At 43.7% G+C, this 16,983-nt stretch overlaps 1 protein-coding gene across 6 annotated transcripts in view; it reads right to left on the reverse strand.

Annotated features, from left to right (window-relative positions):
• Window positions 1-16,983, reverse strand: part of ADAM23 (ADAM metallopeptidase domain 23) — a 188,424-nt gene that overhangs the window by 114,305 nt on the left and 57,136 nt on the right. For all 6 annotated transcript variants that reach the window (XR_008446698.1, XM_054044551.1, XM_054044552.1 and 3 more), the window contains exons 4-5: window positions 7,007-7,070; window positions 833-915 (exon numbers count right to left, since the gene is read on the reverse strand). Coding sequence is in view for 5 of the 6 variants with exons in the window: in XM_054044551.1 (XP_053900526.1) it covers window positions 833-915; window positions 7,007-7,070 (147 nt within the window). In the remaining variant the exon portion in view is untranslated. The remainder of the gene's footprint in view (window positions 1-832; window positions 916-7,006; window positions 7,071-16,983) is intronic.

Here is a 16,983-nt window from a genome sequence, read left to right on the forward strand (position 1 = left end):
AAGCCCTTGGGCTTTGGCTTCAGCCCTGGGTGGTAGGGCTCTGACTTTGGCTTCAGTCCCAGGCCCAACAAGTCCAACGCCAGCCCTGGCAACCCCATTAAAATGGGGTTACGACCCACTTTGGAGTCCCAACCCACAGTTTGAGAACCGTTGTAGTAATGTGAAGAGCTGAAGTCTGATTTTTGTTCATATTTCTGATCTCTTATTTGTTTTAATCAGCCACCTTGATTAATTTATTTCTAGGTATTTACCATCTGCAAGGGTTTTGCTAGACAGCACCAAAAATTTCTAGTATCCCTGGTGCTTAAAAAATTAATTAATAGCAGTGGTTAAAGCCAAGTATACAGAAGGTAGGTCTGTACTGTACAAGCTTCCCAACTTTGTCTTGCCAATGCACCTCACTCCTGACACAGAACATTTCTACTATTCCAGTCCTGAACCTGTCTTGAGGAAGAAACTGCAGAACACTGAAGAACTAAAGGGAATAGAAAAAAAAATCAGAAGATACAGAGAAGCCATCAACCAAAAGCTAAAATCCATAGACAGGGCAGAGGATATAAGCAGTTTAAAAAACTGCAATGCCAATGAGAAACTCCTTAGCTGAGCACGGTCAGCAAGGCGTTCACAGAGAATACTCTAGAGGAGTCACTGAGATACTAGCCACTATTCTTGAAACAAGACTGGTCTGCCTGTACCTCAGGATGCCAAAAATCTTTGAAAGCTTGGAGAATTTCAGTCTGTCTCGTGCCAAGAGATGAGACCCAAGGACAGGAATCCAAGAGTAGCAAGCAGTTAATATAGTCTCTTTGGAGGAATGAAGATTTGCACTCACTTAAGTCCATTACATGTTGAAAGGGCAGCTTTGGAGTTTTGGACACCTCTGATGTTTCCATGATAGTAACAGTGCTCTCCACCCTAAAGATGTTAAAGAAAAAAATAAATACATTTAATTATCATTTAATTCTAACTGAAAAATGGATCCTACACACCAAGTGAAGAAATTTAGAGGAAAGAGTCCGTTACATTAACAATCACTGAGTCTCCTCATCACTAATAAGGGGGAAAATATACTGTGCCTAGACAAAAGTACATTACTTATTTATATATGGCTTCCAGCCATAGCAAAGGTTGGTCTTTCCTTACTTAACTCACAATGCCATTAATTATTTTGTTTCCTTAAAGAGCAATTTCCCTTTCAAAAATTATTCTTTAGATGTGGTATTATGGGGGTCCATATTTATGATTTCTCAGTGATGGCCAGATCAAAACTGTTGAAATTACAAGTCCTTTTTTTTTTTTTTTTAAACAGTAACCCACATAAGCTCTGCCTGGAATCTGAAAGTCAAATTTAACGTTGTCTTGTTAAAAAGTCTTCAAGAATGAAACTTTATATAATGGGAACTTTAATTAAACAATATGGTTGTTGATGCATGACTAAGGAAGAAAATCCAGCTCAGAAACTCAGAACTGTATTGTCTCTACTATGCAAACTGAGGTAAACACAAGTAAAAACTTGATTTTGACATATTAAAAGATGTGATTGTAAAACAAACAAGGAGCAGATCATTTGACTAAGAAGATGATATTTGTACATATCAGTAAACCATACTGAGACAAAACCCAGACCTTAAATAAAATATATTAGTAAAGAGACACAAGTATGTTGGGCACTTCATAGACAGATATGAATGCAAAGTCAATGCCTCAGAGAACTTACAGAGTAAATAGTTAACCTTCACACATGAGGGGAAGCAAGAAGCAAGACAAGAAATGACTATATGAGCTTCATCCACAACAAATTTGTTCTGTTCTCCTTCAGCTCTGCCATAATCATGGCCAAACAGCACTATTTCTTCAATTTCATTGATGAACATGTGCACAGTCTCCATCACCTATTTTGCCACCATCTACTTCCTCTCACATAAACAGAACTTTTTTCCCCATCAGAAAATTTCTGAAATTTTTTTTTAGCGCTTCCTGATCAGCTCCAATTAGTACACAGTTTTAACTACACTAATACATACTACTATTTCCACTGCCTCATTCCATGCACAGAATGGTGCTCTGGAAATGAGGCACTTCTACTGTCACTCTTCAAAGACTGGACCCAGGCCTCTTCCATGGCATAACGTATAAAATATGTGGACAGATTGTGCTTGCCCTTAATTTGGGTGCCCATTAATGGGGAGGATGTAAGAAGTTTCTTCCCAAATTTGCAGGGCCTGAATAAAGGCAAGATAAAATTGAGTAATCTTGGCTGGAAATTAAGACCTTTTATTGTTGGAGAATATCAAATAAACTCAGGGGACAAAAAGAAACCCCACTAGAAGCAGAATGACATAATAAGCAAGAGGGAAATATGGGAGCCAGCAACAGAGATAGAAATAAATGACAGAAATGTTGTCAAAATATTCTTTGGTGTTAAAAAAACACAGTCTCCGTGACAATATATAAATGGTCTTCTTCCTTGGCCCAAATCCTTTCTATTTAATTTCTGTATGCTGTGAAAGTACAGCAGCACTGTGGTATTAATAAATATTTAATTTTGACTGTAAGTAGTCAAGTCTTTGAAAAGAAAAATTAAAACCTTTAGAGTACCCTATGGATTCTATACTTTAGGCAACTACAAAAATACCAACACATTACTAGAACAAAATCTATATCCCTTATCTATAGTCTGATAGGCTTAAAATCTAATTCTATCCATATTACTGAATAGCAAAATTACTAATCCCTAAATTACAGTGAGCCACGCGAGTCATTTTTTGATGGGACTGCTAGAGGCTTAAGAGACTGTTCATTGTGAATAAGGGTGGCAGAATTTAATTTCATGTGAATAGTTCAATTCAGTAAACAAGTACAGTGCACTTAATTTTTATTATTAGAAGGCTGGCAGCAAGAGCAAACCTAGAAACCATTCAGGCCTTATATACTTACATTGAAAACATTAGTCTCAATTTAAATATTTAAAGAGAGTGAACATGTAAGAGAAAGTGCTGAAGAATTTAGAAGCTTTCAATGCCAGATCCTCAGCTAGTGCATGTCAATGTAGTTCCACTAAAGGCAATGGATTCATGCTGATCTACATCGTTAAGAACCTGGCCTTTAATATCTGTCAATAACAATCTTAGCTAAAATAAAAAAAGTGAAAAAAAAGTGCTTGCAATAGTTTTATTGAGAAAAGTGTAAATACAGTGCAGTCACACTGCTTCTTCCAATTGTTCTAACGTACCATGTACCCTAAGGAATCACCAGGCATATAATACTTTTTAGTGAACTGTAAACAGCAACAGCAATTTGTATCTTGTTTATTTTATGAAATGTTCTGTTCAGAATCTGGAACAAGTATAGCACAACCTTTACTGTGCACAATTAAGTTAATGTATTCTAATAAAATTAAGTAAATAACCATTGTTACACGACAGTTACCCATATATGCGTTATGCACTGGCCTATATTCTCGAATTTATGGAACTAGGCTTATTTAAATAGGGCTACCATATGTCCGGATTTCCCCGGACATGTCCGGCTTTTCGGTCTATAAACAGCCATCCGGGGGGGATTTTTAAAAAACTAAAAAGGTCCGGGATTTCCCGCCCCGGTCAGCTATTTATAGACAGAAAAGTGGCGGCCAAGCGCCACTGGGCACCCAAAGCCCCTTCCCGGCTCCCCCCATCCCCTGCAGCCTTACCATGTTGTCCGGCCCCACAGCTGTTTTCCCCCTCCTCCCCTCCCGTGAACGCTCCACCCACCTGCTCCTCCCCCTCCCCTGCTTCCCGCGAATCAGATCCTCGCGGGAAGTCTGAAAAGAAGCAGGGGCAAGCGGGAGGCAGCAGTAGGTAAGCTGGGGCGGGGGGAGAGGGGGAAACGCGAGGAGGAGAGCTCTGGGGAGGCGAGGCCCTGGCCGAGCAGCTCTCTCCGGCCCGGGCCGAGCGGCGCCCGGCGGCTCAGGCCCCAGGGTGGCGGCCCCAGTTCCGGCCCCAGTGCAGCGCCCCCGGTGCTGGCCGAGCACCCCCGGCTCGGGACGGCCCAGCTCGGGCCCCAGCAGCACCGACCCGGCTCGGGCGGCTCAGGCCCCAGCAGCGCTGGCCCCGGCTCCAGGAGGGGGCAGTCAGGGAACAAAGAGCGGGGGGGGGGGTTGGAGGTTCTGAGGGGGGCAATCAGGGAATGGGAAGTGGGAGGGAGTGGATGGGGGCAGGGCAGGGGCGGGGCTAGAGCGGTGTCCTCTTTTTTGCTTGTGGAAATATGGTAACCCTAATTTAAACAGTTCTTCCTAAGAGCTAAATTGTGATTATTTTACTAACACAAGTAGTTCCAAGAAATGTAATAAGATTACTCATCGGAGTGAGGAGATCACAATTTGGTCCTGGTTATTTTCACCCCTATAATAAAGCTATATACTGTAGTTCTAGAAAGAGATGGTTTCATCGAGATTTCACTTCTCTATATTCAACGAGAAATAAACAGTTTGCCATTCGTCAAATATATCTAAATAAGACTGAGCAGATTAAAAAATCCCTAAAGAAGTATATTTTCTTTACTTTTGTTAATTATGCCTCTTGTGGACCATGTGACCTCAAGAGCACTATTAGTGTTTCTAAGTCAATCAACTCAGAAAATATCCTTCAGAAAGTTTGGATCTAATTACTGCAGCATGCAAAGGTGGCCTATTTGCTGAGTCTAAAGTTCTAATATAATCCTCCAGTTAGTCTCATGATTCAGCAACCGCAGTGCTCATTGCTGGTTCTGCAGCTGACAGTTGCTCGAGTCTGTGTAAGAGCCAGAAGGGATTGTTTTCTTGCTTCCTTTAGCATTTTTGCCTGCTCTCCTGAGTAATGTCTTAACAAACCTAAGCAATTCCCTTGATATACTGCACGAAATTATTTTTTCCAACGAACAGGGTATAAATTGATACATGAGAATAAAAGCTACTATATTTGAACTCTACTTAAGATCCCCAATGAGGAGATCAGATTAAGCAAATGGACATACAGCAACTGGACAAATAGCAACCACACAAAGGGTGAAATTCACCCTGGTTTTGAGGGCGTAAAAGTAAGATTCACATGTTGTGCTATCCTTCTGGCCCTCTGAACAGAGACAAGTTTCATGAATATAGGGTTACCATACGTCCGTTTTTTCCCGGACATGTCCGGCTTTTCAGCACTCAAACCCCCGTCCGGGAGGAACTGCCAAAAAGCCGAACATGTCCGGGAAAATGCCGGCCAGGCACTTCCCCTCCCGCGGCGGCTCTGCTCCTCCCCTGACTCTTTGGCTCTGTTGAAGAGCCGAGCTGCCCGAGCGCTATGGGCTTCAGGCAGCCCCCTTGCCTCCGGACCCCAGCCGCCGGCCGGGCACTTCCCCTCCTGGGCTCCGGCGGCGCAGGGTCCGGAGGCAAGGGGGCTGCCCGAAGCCGGTAGCGCTGGGGCAGCTCGGCTCTTAAACAGAGCCGAAGAGTCAGGGGAGGAGCAGAGCCTCCGGCCGCGGCGGCTCTGCTCCTCCCCGACTCTTTGGCTCTGTTTAAGAGCCGAGCGCTACCGGCTTCGGGCAGCCCCCATACCTCCAGACCCTGCACCGCCGGAGCCCGGGAGGGGAAGTGCCCGGCCGGCGGCTGGGGTCCGGAGGCAAGGGGGCTGCCCGAAGCCGGTACCGCTCGGGCAGCCCGGCTCTTAAACAGAGCCGAAGAGTCAGGGGAGGAGCAGAGCCTCCGGCCGCGGCGGCTCTGCTCCTCCCCTGACTCTTCGGCTCTGTTTAAGAGCCGGGCTGCCCGAGCGCTACCAGCTTCGGGCAGCTCCCATGCCTCCGGACCCTGCGCCGCTAGAGCCCGGGAGGGGAAGTGCCCGGCTGGGGGCGCAGGGTCCGGAGGCAAGGGGGCTGCCTGAAGCCCAAGCGCTACCGGCTTCACGGTTTGCCGGGCAGCCTCCAGACCCTGCGCCCCCGGCTGGGCGCTTCCCCTCCTAGGCTCCAGCTGCACTGGGGAAGCGCCGGCCGGGGGTGCAGGGTCTGGGGGCTGCCCCGCAAACCGTGAAGCCGGTCGCGCTCGGGCAGCCCTTTCCGCGTGGCTGGGAGTGGGAGGGAGGAGGGGGTGGAGTTAGGGCGGGGTTGGGGCGGGGCTGTGGGTGGGGAAATGGGAGGGGCCAGGACCCCGTGGAGGGTCCTCTTTTTTTATTTGTTAAGTATGGTAACCCTAATGAATAGTGACTTGCAACTTCTACTATACTCTGGCATTTATAGCGATTTTAAAAGTCTAAGAGCTCAGTTAACTTAAAGACATTCTTGCCTTAACATTTATTTTATATCCGTCCTTTCTCTCTGCTATTCTACATCCCAGTAATATAGTAATCATCCCTTGTGCTATCTAAATCAAACAAAAACATACTTATTTTTGTTCCCCTGTCTCCTCAAAGGACTAGGTCATGAAATCCTCTCTCTCAGGGGCAAAATTTATCTCTGTCCAAAGCCTATGCACTGCTTAAATTCTACTTTAGCTCTAATTTGAGAACTTAAGTGGTGCATAGGCTTTCTGCTGACATTCTGAAGAGGGGTGAATTTCACTCAGTATTTTTTTTTTCTGATTCATGGTTTTATAAAAACTCTTGCAAAGAAAAGCCATTGCAAGTGTGTTTACTGACTTCCCATTATAACTTAGCCTTGCACTTTATGCAAAGTGTTATGTTTATGCGAAGTAAATGTTTAATGAAGAATTTAGTGATTGTGTCCTCTAGTGTGGGAGCAATTGAAAAAATGATACTTTAGAAACTGTAGCTTTCATCTTTGGCACTTTCATTTGCAGCTAATTGCCCACACATATTACAATTTTTCTCCTGTCATCTGCTGAAGAATCTTCATCAACTAGACGAGATCACAATTCCTTGATATATGTGGTAAATGCCTTTTGGTATTTGATAAATATTGTAAACAACACAGAAAGTTTGTGTTTTACTGCATTATCATTGTATGGGGGGAGGGGAGAATAAGTCTCTCTTATTTAATATATATATAGTACCTTAGAAAATTGTGGTTTTCCATCTTCATAGTGAATCTCCACATAATCAGAGGATAACAAATCACTGTAAAAAAAAAACAAAAAAGAAAGATTTTGTATGGTATTTCTTAAAAACAGAAACAAAAAATGTAGATGTAATCACTATAATTTTATCATTTTAGCTGAAATCTTTGAATCATTTTTTTCTAACCTAGTAAATTAAAAGAATCAAGAAAGCTGTCTCCAGAAAATGGCTTGCTGTTGCATTTTGAGGCAAGAAAGACTTTAGACTTTGGGGAATTTCACTCATTGACTGAATTTCCAGTATGTTAGTCTTACATTAGTATGATTTAATTTGCTTTTAATGTATACAGTAATTAAAATGAATATAAAATTGACTCTATGCGTTTTGTTTCCACTGGATCTAACTGACCAATGTATGGTTAGTTTCATTATTGTTTTCAAATAAGTATTATATTTATTATTCATATCAAAGTAACAAACAGACACAGTGCCTGTCCCAAGAGCTTGAAGTCTATAGAGAGAAAAAACATATTATTGATTATCTATTAACCGTAATCATCCCTCTTCCTATCTATTATATTAGTTCTTTACTCGACATTCATCTACAAACTCAAACTATTTTAGTAACACTTTTAACATTTCTTTTCAAAGCCTCTACTATCTTGGCAGGACTCAACTCAACTCAATCTCACCCTTTATCCTTCCCACACTTCCTTGCCTGAAAACTCCTTCTCCCTCTGCAAAAGTCCCCATTCTGTCAAAGAGATGAGGAAAAAAAAAAAAACCCACAGCCCTAATACTAGAGGGGATCGTGGGTATAGTGGAAACATACTGGCTACTCCAACAGCTGAAGACTCAGCATTTGGGTGCCAGAGGGCTGGCTCCACTCATGGAAAGAGGGGCTTCTGCTTCATGTAGTGTTTGGGGGAGTGGGAGTGGCATTGGTCCTGGTGTTCCCAGATTGCCTGCTGCCACTGCCCACCAGATAAGCAGGGAACCATAAATGGGTATTCTCCTATCCCCACTAGTCTTTGTCTCGGTCTCTACATATCTGGGACCATTTCAATGCCCCAACCACAATGAGCTAGAGCTCAATCCAACAAGACTTTGGGCACTTTGGCCCTGATAAAGTAAAGCACTTAAACATATGTTTATGACACTTCTCACATGCTCAGTTATGCAAATTATGTGAAACAGTGCATCATATTGATGGACAGCATCCTGATCATCTTGCACTGTCTCCCAGTGCTAGCATCTCCCCAATGCCTGGCACATGTTCCCGCCTCACTGTGCCAGCCAACACAGGCAAACAGCCTAGATAGTATCTGAGTAGTGTATCTTACTAGTGTTGGAGGGACAGCAATATGCACTGCAACCTTTTTGAATCACTATGGAGAGGCTTCAACATAACTGTCTCTAGCAGTTTGTGATCTGATTGTACTATTTTACAGGATGACCATATTGGTAGAATCACTCTACCCCAACACCGCAACCAATAATTCTTTTTCTAATTTGATGTACCCTTGTTCAGTTTCTACCAAAACTCTACTGGTGTATGCAATCAGCAGCTTCTGCAACAGAGCTACCCTCAGTCCCTTCTTGGATGTATCACATTGTAGTGTCATTTGTTCTCTAAACTGGTAGTATTTTAACTTAGGGCATCTGTAATAAGTTTTTGCTTTCTTTCAAATGCTTGCTGTTATAGCACTGACCAGTCTCATTCCACATTCTGCCTTGAACGTTGATCTATGGGCTCTGTCACTGCTGCCAAATGAGGACAGAATTTAGATAGGAAGTTTAATTACTACTCTCAGTTACGTCAGGGTGAGGCAGGTACTTGATCCAAATATAGAGGAAGACCAAAAGGTGCCCCTTACTCCACCTGCCTCTCCTAAGCACAGCTCACTGGAATGCAGAATCTGGTCATCATCTGGGCCTACTGGCCAGAGCACTCTCTTCGCACAGGATACATATGCAAAGGCATATAAATTCAGTTTGTAGTGTCTCAGAAACATAATAAATGAGGCCCAAACTGCAACTCTGCAGATTTTCTCTACCAAAGAATGTGTCCATTTCAGATGTTTTGGACCTGGATAACATGAAGGGAAGACACATTCTTGGCAAGTATGAAAGGACCTTGACTATTAAGCCAGGGAGTATTATCTTTTCATCATGTAATACACAGAGTACTGTTCTTCACATATTCTACTAGCAGAGGTGGTGATGACTATGAAGCAGATTTTGTTACAAAGAAAAGCATGGATCTATTGAATGCTAGAGCTCAACAGGAAGAGCAGTATATGCCTGAATCACATGATTCAGGCCCCATCCAAGAAAGATCAAGACATGATTCCTAATCCTGAAAGACTCATCCTCCTTTAGTGCCATGAATAGAATGTAAATGCTTCATATCCTACAGTAGAACCTCAGAGTTACAAACAACAGAGTTACGAACTGACCAGTCAACCACACACCTCATTTGGAACTAGAAGTACGCAATTAGGCAGCAGCAGAGACAAAAACAAACAAACAAAAAATTAACCAAATACAATATACGGTTAAACATAAACTACTAAAAAAAAGGGGGGAGCAGCATTTTTCTTCTGCAAAGTAAAGTTTCAAAACTGCATTAAGTCAATGTTCAGTTGTAAACATTTCAAAGAACAACCATAACGTTTTGTTCAGAGTTATGAACATTTCAGAGTTATGAACAACCACCATTCCTGAGGTGGTCGTAACTCTGAGGTTCTACTGTACTGTGAAAGGCCAGAAGGGCTGTCCTCAATGCTAAGAAATGTACGTGTTTCCTATCTGAGCTGTACCAAGTTCCCTCAGCTATAAGGTGTTCCTGATCACATCCATTTTGGTGATTTTTTTATTTGGAATAATGAATTCTGTCTTTACAGTCAGACTGGATTTCTAGAACTACCATTTAATGGAATATCAAACTGTTGGGAACCCAAACCCTCCCATTCATTACATTTGGAGAGTAATTCTAGACCTGGAGCATAAACCTCATCAGTTTCCTCATATGTAAACTGATCTCAGGAAGTAATCCTGTGCACTAGACTATGAGACTTGCCATTTGGAAAGCCAGCCTAATGGGAAGTGCTCCTGAAGCTTTGGTTGATTCAAGTGCGAATCTTGTTGATTGTCTTCTCTGTGTCATGATCCACAGGCCTTGAACCCAAGTCCGCAGGGTTCACAGGAGCAGCCATGCTCCAATCCTTCACTTGGCCTGACTACTGCTTACCCAGGACCCAGAGGATCCTTCTGTGGATCATTCGAATGGGCCCTCCACCTCTAGACAGATAATCAATCACTGCAGGCCCAAGCTGCACAGCTGATGGGGGAAACCAGCAGCAGCAGGAGCAAGTGAAGCAGCTTAGTGCTGAGAATACTGTGCTGCAACAACCACCACCTGTAGTGCCCTGCCCTGAACAGGAGCCTGAGAAACCCTTGCCTGAAAGGTTCGATGGGAACTGCTGGTGGTTCTGAGGCTTCATGAACCAATGCCACATTCTGTTCCTGATTTATACCTCTGACCAGTTCAAGGTGACCTTAGTAATCAGCCTACTGACAGGAGATATTTTAGATTGACTCTGCTGGAAGGCCATAGCCCAGCCCAGGGCTTTCTTCAGTCGATATCAACCATCTTATGTGCCCCACAATAGAAACTGTTGTTGTTTTCTGCCAGGTGTGTGCTCACACCAAGATCCCATTCCAGAAACCCTAAGGAAACACTTTCTCGGTCCTGGGAGGCCATTTCCTTTGATTTTCTGGTGAAACTACCAAAATCCAGTGATTTCACAACCATCCTGACAGTAGTGGATTGCTTTTAGAAAATCGCTCACTTCATTCCCTTGCATGGGATTCCCCTCCACTGGGAAAACTGCTCGGCTCCGGATAAACAAAGCAGTCTATCTTCATGGCCTCCCGGATCATTTCATCTCTAGGGCCCTACCATGAAAAAACACATCATGAACAATGAAATCTGGTCTCCCTCATGAAATCTGGCTATTGTAGGAGGGCCGCAGTATTGACACCCTTACTTCTGAAGGCAGCACAGAGCGGGCAGCTGGAGAGCAGTGATTTCTGGCCAGATGCACAGCTCTAAAGGCAGTGCCACCACCAGCAGCAGCGCAGAAGCGAGGGTGGCATGGTATTGGGGGGGTCATCACTTTTGTGGGGGCATGGCTGGCCTTATGGATGGGCAACCGCCCAAAGCGCTGTGGTCGGGGGGTGCTGTGATAACGCCCCCCTGCACAGCCAGCCCCAGGCTCCTTTAGCCCCCAAGTGCTGAGCCTGGAGCTGGGGACAGAATGGGCTGGGGCACCCCAGCTGGGGGCTCCTTCTGTCCGCTGGGCTCTAGCCGCTAGAGGCTGGGGAGGGACAGGGCTTTCTTTTCCCCTACACAGGCCGCTCCCGGGGCCAGATTAGACCCACCTCTGGGAACTCCTCCAGCTGCAGGAAGTTTCACGGCTGCTGGCTGCGAGCCCAACTCTGAAGGCAGACTCGCCACTAGCAGAAGCGCAGAAGTAAGGATGGCAATACCCTGACCGCCTCCAATTGCCTTGCGATACACATACCCCCACGATCTCCCTTTGGGTCAGGACCCCCACAGTTATAACACAGTGAAATTTCAGATTTAAATATCTGAAAACATGAAATGTAAATTTTTTAAAATCCTAGGACTGTGAAATTTACCAAAATGAACCGTGAATTTGGTAGGGCCCTAGTCATCTCTGATTGGGATCCCTAGTTCACTACCTGCTTCAGGCACAAGGCTCTGTGCCTATTAATTGTCTACATGCACCTGTCCTCTGTCTACCACCCTCAGTTGAATTGCCAAATGGAATGAATCAACCAGATGCCAGAGCAATACTTATGATGCTACACTAACCATCACCAGGATGACTGGTCTTATCAGTATTATCACATGCCAAGTTCTCATATAATAATGCAGACCACGCATCCACAGGCCACAGCCCCTTCTTTGTCAACTATAGGCACCACCCTCAATTTCATCCACAATTACCGACCTCCTTCCCTAATCCATCAGCCTTTGACCTATACACACATCCAAGAAGAGGTGAAAGGACACCCTGAGAAGGCAAAGAAGGACTACAAAAAGCATGCAGACAATGATAGGCAACAAGGCCCTGTCTAGTCTGTAGGACAAAAGGTCTGGCTTTCTACAGAACACCTCTGTACAGACAGACCCTCTTGGAAACTAGACCACCAGTTCCTTGGCCCTCGCCAGATTCGGCAACAAATCAACCCGATCACCTTCAAGCTCTAGCTCCCTTAATCCCTTACAGTCCAACCCATATTCCATGTCTCACTCCTAAAACCCTACACTGAGAACACATTGTTCCAGAGAGCCCAATCACCACCTCCACAGGTCAGGAAGAATACATTGTCCATGAAGTTCTCGATTCTAAGGTCAAGCAGGGTAAATTGTGGTACCTGATCAACTGGGAAGGTTATGGCACAGAGGAATGCACATGCAAGCCAGCTGAGAATATTCATGCTCCCATCCTCATCCATAGAAGCACCCTGAGAAACCTAGGCCCAGAGGACGCCCCTAGGGGAGGGGTGCTGTCATGAGCCATGGGGCCTCGAATCCAGGTCCTCAGAAGCAGCCATGCTCCAACCCTCCACTTGGTGGCCTGCTGACTACTGTTTATCCAGAACCCATGAAGCCTGGCCTCATTTTGAAACTCCATCCCTGAGGTCCTATTAGCAGAGTCCCAGAGCAGCAGACTGGTCCACTGGCCTTACGTAAGCCAGCAGCAGGAACAGGAAGCTGTCCAAACCACTGGGATCCACCCTGCTCCTGCTCCCCTGGCTTGACTTCCTTGCATCCTGACCTGGCTTGATTTCTGGCATCTGATTTGTGGTTCTGATCTCCAGTTTGTCTCCTGCCTCTGACCTCTTTGTATCCTGACCCAGCCTGACTCTCAACTCCTGTTTCATGACTGTGGACTTTGCCTCTGACCACAACCCAGCTATGACACTCTGTTGGAGAAACTCCAACCTGGGATGTATATATTTTAACATCTTAATGTGCAATGTTTTTGGACCAGATTTAAACAACTCTTTACATTTACAATGAATCCAAGTTCCTCTAGGCTGACTAGCGCCCATTAAGTCACTGACTGAGGGCTATTAAGCATGTGATCATCTCCATGAACCAAGTTCAGAAGCTGACTATGGCACTGCATTATCAGCAAGTGCAGGATAGCGTCTGCCAAGACTCCCAAGGACACTACAGCTTGGGTGGAGTTCAGGAGTATCTATTTTGTGCTTTGATTTTCTGATGAAGCGTTTGAATGGCTGTAAGTCAAGAATGGCTTAGGCTCTTCCGATTTTCTTCTGCACATTGAAAATTATGGAGCAAAGCCTTGAGAACCTCTTTTGTTTGGAAAGTAGTTCTAGGCCCCTATGCTGAGAAAACAAGCTATGTTTTGAAGAATCATCTGTTGTTTTTTACAGACTGGTGGAAATAAGAGACTAGATGAAGGTGCTGGGTTTGGCTTCAGGTAACAACCATGCGTTATGTCCAAGATCCGCTTGTCTGATATGGACATCTGGCATTCAGGTGAGAATTGTAAGACGCATCTCATGAATCTAGATCTGAGCAGAGCCTCCATCTCAGTAGATGTCATACTGATGGCTTAACAAATGTTGGAGTTGTTAGGTTTCTTTTGGCTTTCTCCAGGGTTACATGAAATAGTCTGATCCCAGTAAACTTTGAGGAACATAACATTTGCATGTAATGATTTGTAGGTTGTAATGATTTTAGTCTCTAACATTCTACAAATTTAAGAGCAGCAGCAGCATCTGTGTTCAGTTGAGTTGCTGCAAGGAGTCAGTGAAAGGTGGCCGCCCAGTTAAGATACTATCATCCTGCCATTTAAAGTACCCTCAGGTTGTGGACATGTTCTGGCTTTTCAACTGGTAAAAAGCTCCACAAAGAGACAAAGGCATCTTTCTGGAGTGAAGGCAAAAATCCATCTCTTTCCAAAATAAATTCTCTTCATCTAAAAGCACATCATTGAATTTCTGCTGAACCTCCACATTTAGGATTGATTATCACACCCATGTATACCTTTCAGAATCAAGTCTCATGATACTACAATTAGAGGAGTCATCTACAATGTATTCTCTGGTGATTTCCACTTCCCCACTGCTTAACTTTTGAGTTCATCACATTTCTTTATGTGCAATTCTCCATCTTCCACAGGTCAAACTGTTACTTGCCCACAGAAAATAGATCCCAAAGGAAGCTGACAACCAGCAGACTGGTAAATCCAGAATCCAAGGTCATTGCAGCATCTGAGTCACAGATAGTGTTGGCTCCAGCCATTGCTACCTTCATGACCAGATTTTCAAAAGGAGACTGAGAGGAATAGCCATTGGTACTCTAAGTAGAATATATTTTATGTCAATTGTCTTAGCAATAGCCAGGGTAGTATGCAAGTGCTGTCTACCCTCCCTCATCAATTACTCCAGCGGAGGGTGAACGGGCACTGCTGCTCTACTTTCAGGGGAATCTCGTTCCAAGTACCTTTATAGTTGTGAGACCCTCAGCAGTTTCCAAAGTAAAAAGGGGTGACCTTATCCACTATTTTCTATACAGTACCTGATCCACAAAAACTTATCCTCTGTAACATTTATGTGTTGTAGGCTTTTGAGCCTATATAAAGGCTGGAAGAATCAAGGTTACCAAGGATTCATTAACACCAGGCTGTGTGAATTTCAATAGTGGCAAAATAGGCTCTGGTTGCATCACTTGTTCTAGCATCAGAGCTTCCTCAGTATTGCCTGTTGCCTGTATACTAATTTACTGAATCAGGATCATCACAAAGATATGGGACACTACAAAAATAATCTAGTTAAACAAAGACCAGACTAGTCAATATTTGCTCCTGTCATTGGAAGTTTGAGAACTGGTCCACTGGTGCAAGTGTAACCCACTTTTAGGAAAGCCATTCTGGAATATTCATTTATTTAGCTTCCTGGACAGAGAGCAAATTCAGTCTAATTTAAAAGTGTTAAACATCAATCGCGCTGAGGCTTACACACGGTATAATAAAAAGCTTTTTCAGTAGTAGTTGGATTGCCAAGAGTACTTTCCCTGGCTTATCCAACTCTAAGCCAAACGTAAACATACCTGCACAATTTCAATTCTGGATAAGAGTCTGTGTTACAGAAGTAATATTGGCATTTCATAAACATTATGAATATATGCAATTAATTTGACTAGCCTGAAATCCAATATAAATACATAAAACAACTCTGACTCTTGCACCTGAGACTTAAAGCTTCTGTATGCAGAGGTTTATCAATTAAAAAGTACACTGCAATATTACAATTGTGTTACACATTTACTGCTTAACAATAGTTGAAGCTGATCCCAATGTAAAATCTATGAATTTCTGTTATTAAGAAGGACAGTCTCTTACCTTAGCACACAGAAATTTCTTTAAAAAATAATTATAATGTTATCTCTACAGGATACATTAACTTCATCTGCATGGTGTATAGCAATGACCATATAGGATGGGATTTTCAAAAATGTCTGAGGGTATTAGGCATCCAGTTCTCACTGACTTTCAATGGACGTTGAGTATCTGACTCCATTAGCCATTTTTGAAAATCCCGCCAGGAGTCTTTAATCTTCAAAAGAAAACTTTTCCATATCATTTTGGAGTACTGCTTCCGGACTAATTTTATATCTCATATTTGTAGATGTAATTGGACTTTGTGGCGAGGGTCTGCTTGGTCTAACTGTTGAACTTATAAATGCCACCGACTCCCGCTGGCATCCTACCTTTACCTGCTATGCTGCTGCTGCTTCAGATCAAACTGACCTGAGCACCACTAACAAAGTGGGTTTAATAATTTCTCTGAACCCTTTTTCTCACTACATAACTCAAATGGTAAAACAGAATGATACAAAGTGAAAATTTTGCATAAGGAAACAAAGGATCAGGCCACACACCCACAGAGTCATATTGAATCCATATGCATATATTAAGATTGCACAATGTAATTAGTAATTACACAGAAAAAAAACTACATAAAAAGAATGTTAAGGTTGCAAAGTCAAGTACTCAAAAGGTAGAAAATGTCTGAATTGAGGTCGCTCAAGCAGCCTTAAGGGAGCCACGTTAACGCTCCACAGGCGACCATAGTTCTGGCATTTTCTTCAACTTTAAAACTATTCTTTTTAATGGAGGCGCGTATGTGTGTATAAACACATGCACAATTTCCTTGGGTTTTAGAATAACAAACTGAAAAAACAAATTATATCATGTGGCATTGACACCCAGATAGGCCATCATCATGGTTGTAACCTTCAAAGCCACCACACAGACTTCTGTCACTTGAACTAATGGAGTAACTGACAACATCCTCTATGTGGAGCAGCCACCAGAGGGGAAAAGACACATGCTTTGCTGGGGATTTCACAGATATTTGCTGATAACACAAATGTTGAGACTGAAGATTCTTTGATTCATTACTGTCTCTATGGGGAGTATAATCTAAATGGTTACAGACCCTTTTGCCCATTCCCCTCAAGCCTGATCCCTTCTACGCTCATTCCCTCCAGCCTGTCCCTGCCTCAGTCCTGTCTTCCCCCAGCCCCCAACCAACTCCTACTTCCAGCCTATTCATGTAGACAGTCCCAGTCTCCATTTCTCTGGACTCTTCATCACAGTCAGTCTTACTGCCCATCTGAGTCCCAGTCTTCCCCACTACCCTACCTCCCAGTCCTACTTTCCCTCCATAAACTCTTCATCCGAGTCGCCCTGACCAGTGAGCCCCAAACCTTCCACCAGCCTTCTCATTTCATCTCAGTCTCTCCATCCACCCACACTCTTCCTAGTCTGAGACTTCCTCCTCAGACTCCTGGTCCCAGTCTCCTCATCCCATACCCTCACCGCTCTTCATCAGATCTCTGT

Source organism: Malaclemys terrapin, chromosome 11, assembly GCF_027887155.1.
Source record: "Malaclemys terrapin pileata isolate rMalTer1 chromosome 11, rMalTer1.hap1, whole genome shotgun sequence".
NCBI classification, from domain to species: Eukaryota; Metazoa; Chordata; order Testudines; family Emydidae; genus Malaclemys; species Malaclemys terrapin.